This window comes from Elephantulus edwardii, unplaced genomic scaffold, assembly GCF_000299155.1.
Source record: "Elephantulus edwardii isolate Elephantulus edwardi_28Jun2011 unplaced genomic scaffold, EleEdw1.0 scaffold00178, whole genome shotgun sequence".
NCBI classification, from domain to species: Eukaryota; Metazoa; Chordata; class Mammalia; order Macroscelidea; family Macroscelididae; genus Elephantulus; species Elephantulus edwardii.
In genome coordinates, this window is record NW_006399928.1 from 3,768,887 (window position 1) to 3,770,768 (window position 1,882).

At 49.9% G+C, this 1,882-nt stretch overlaps 1 protein-coding gene across 1 annotated transcript; it reads left to right on the forward strand.

Annotated features, from left to right (window-relative positions):
- The first annotated feature begins 240 nt into the window (after positions 1 to 240).
- GJB1 (gap junction protein, beta 1, 32kDa) lies at positions 241 to 1,556 on the forward strand. Its single transcript, XM_006895975.1, has 2 exons — positions 241 to 313; positions 689 to 1,556. The coding sequence occupies exon 2, from the start codon at positions 705 to 707 to the stop codon at positions 1,554 to 1,556; it is 852 nt and encodes a 283-aa protein (XP_006896037.1). The 5' UTR covers positions 241 to 313; positions 689 to 704.
- Positions 1,557 to 1,882: the final 326 nt, after the last annotated feature.

Genomic DNA, 1,882 nt, shown 5'->3' on the forward strand with positions numbered 1-1,882 from the left:
GGTGGGTGCAGCGATGGACCAGGCGGGCACAGAACAGGTGGGTGCAGGCTGGGTGTCGGGTTCTGGGACACAAGTGCTCTGTGTGTGGGGTGGGCGGAAGTCAGGGCGTTTGATCTGAATTCTAAAGGGCGTTGTTCAGAGCCCCACAAAGGTCTCATTGTGTAGATGCTGGGTATAAAGCAGCATATGACTCCCCAGAACCGGGCGGTGATGAATTAGAACGCAGGCGCGAACCCAGGGACCACTCCCCCTGCACAGACATGAGACCATAGGGAATTTGTCTGGGTGGCCTCAGAGATAGGCGCTCCCCAAGGTAACAGGACTTTGTTGGGTTTGCCTCATGTCTAGAGCTAAGGAGCTGAAAGATACAGATAGTGAGGGGAGGAGATGGTTGATAGGAGACCAAGATGATTTTCATAAAGAAAGGGGCTGGAGAAAAAAGAATATTAGATGAAAGCAAAGAAGGGAATGGAGCTCAAGGAAGACAAGACAAATGAGTAAGGAGGAAAAGGAGAAGCTGGCAAGGCAGACAGGAGATGAAGATAGTTATAGCTATCCTTTTTATTTCCCTGCCACTGACTCTTGGAAGATAATAGGGCTGGGGAGTGGGAGGCGTTTATAGTGTTATGATCCTGAGTTTTTTGTCCCATTTCTCTGACAGCTTTGCTTTGTGGTTCATGTTTTTCAGGTGTGAATGAGGCAGAATGAACTGGACAGGTTTGTACACCTTGCTCAGTGGTGTGAACCGGCATTCTACTGCCATTGGCCGAGTATGGCTCTCAGTTATCTTCATTTTCAGAATCATGGTGTTGGTGGTGGCTGCAGAGAGTGTGTGGGGTGATGAGAAGTCTTCATTTATCTGCAATACCCTTCAGCCTGGCTGTAACAGTGTCTGCTATGACCACTTTTTCCCTATTTCCCATGTGCGTCTGTGGTCTCTGCAGCTCATCTTGGTTTCCACCCCAGCTCTCCTTGTAGCCATGCATGTGGCTCATCAGCAACACATAGAGAAGAAAATGCTGAGGCTTGAGGGCCATGGGGATCCTCTACACCTGGAGGAGGTAAAGAGGCACAAAGTCCACATCTCGGGGACACTATGGTGGACTTATGTCATCAGTGTCATATTCCGGCTGCTGTTTGAGGCCATCTTCATGTATGTATTTTATCTGCTCTACCCTGGATATGCTATGGTACGACTGGTCAAGTGTGAAGCCTACCCTTGCCCCAACACAGTGGACTGCTTTGTGTCTCGCCCTACAGAGAAAACTGTCTTCACCGTCTTTATGTTAGCTGCCTCAGGCATCTGCATTATCCTCAACGTAGCAGAGGTGGTGTACCTCATCATCCGGGCTTGTGCTCGCAGAGCTCAACGCCGCTCCAATCCACCTTCTCGCAAGGGCTCAGGCTTCGGTCACCGCCTTTCACCTGAATACAAGCAGAATGAGATCAACAAGCTGCTGAGTGAGCAGGATGGTTCCCTGAAAGATATACTTCGTCGCAGCCCTGGCACTGGTGTGGGGCTGGCTGAGAAGAGCGACCGATGTTCAGCTTGCTGATGCCACATACCAGGCAAACTCCCATCCCTCCCTACCCTGTCCTGGGCCTGCTCCTCCCCTGCTGCTACAAGGGATCATTCTAGGGATCACTAAATCAAAACCTTCCATCTCTCCCATTTGCCTTCCTCCTAGTGCCTTCTGTCTAAGAGACTGAAAGACTAGGGAGTTGGAGGACCAGAACTCCAGATGATTGGGGACTGTTGATAGTTCTTGATGCCCCTACCCCTTCCACTTCCCTTTCCCTTTCCCTGAGTTCACTGGGGATAAGAAATGAGATGTTTTGACAGTTATCTCCAATTAAGAAACTAATCTTAACCCCATGCTGT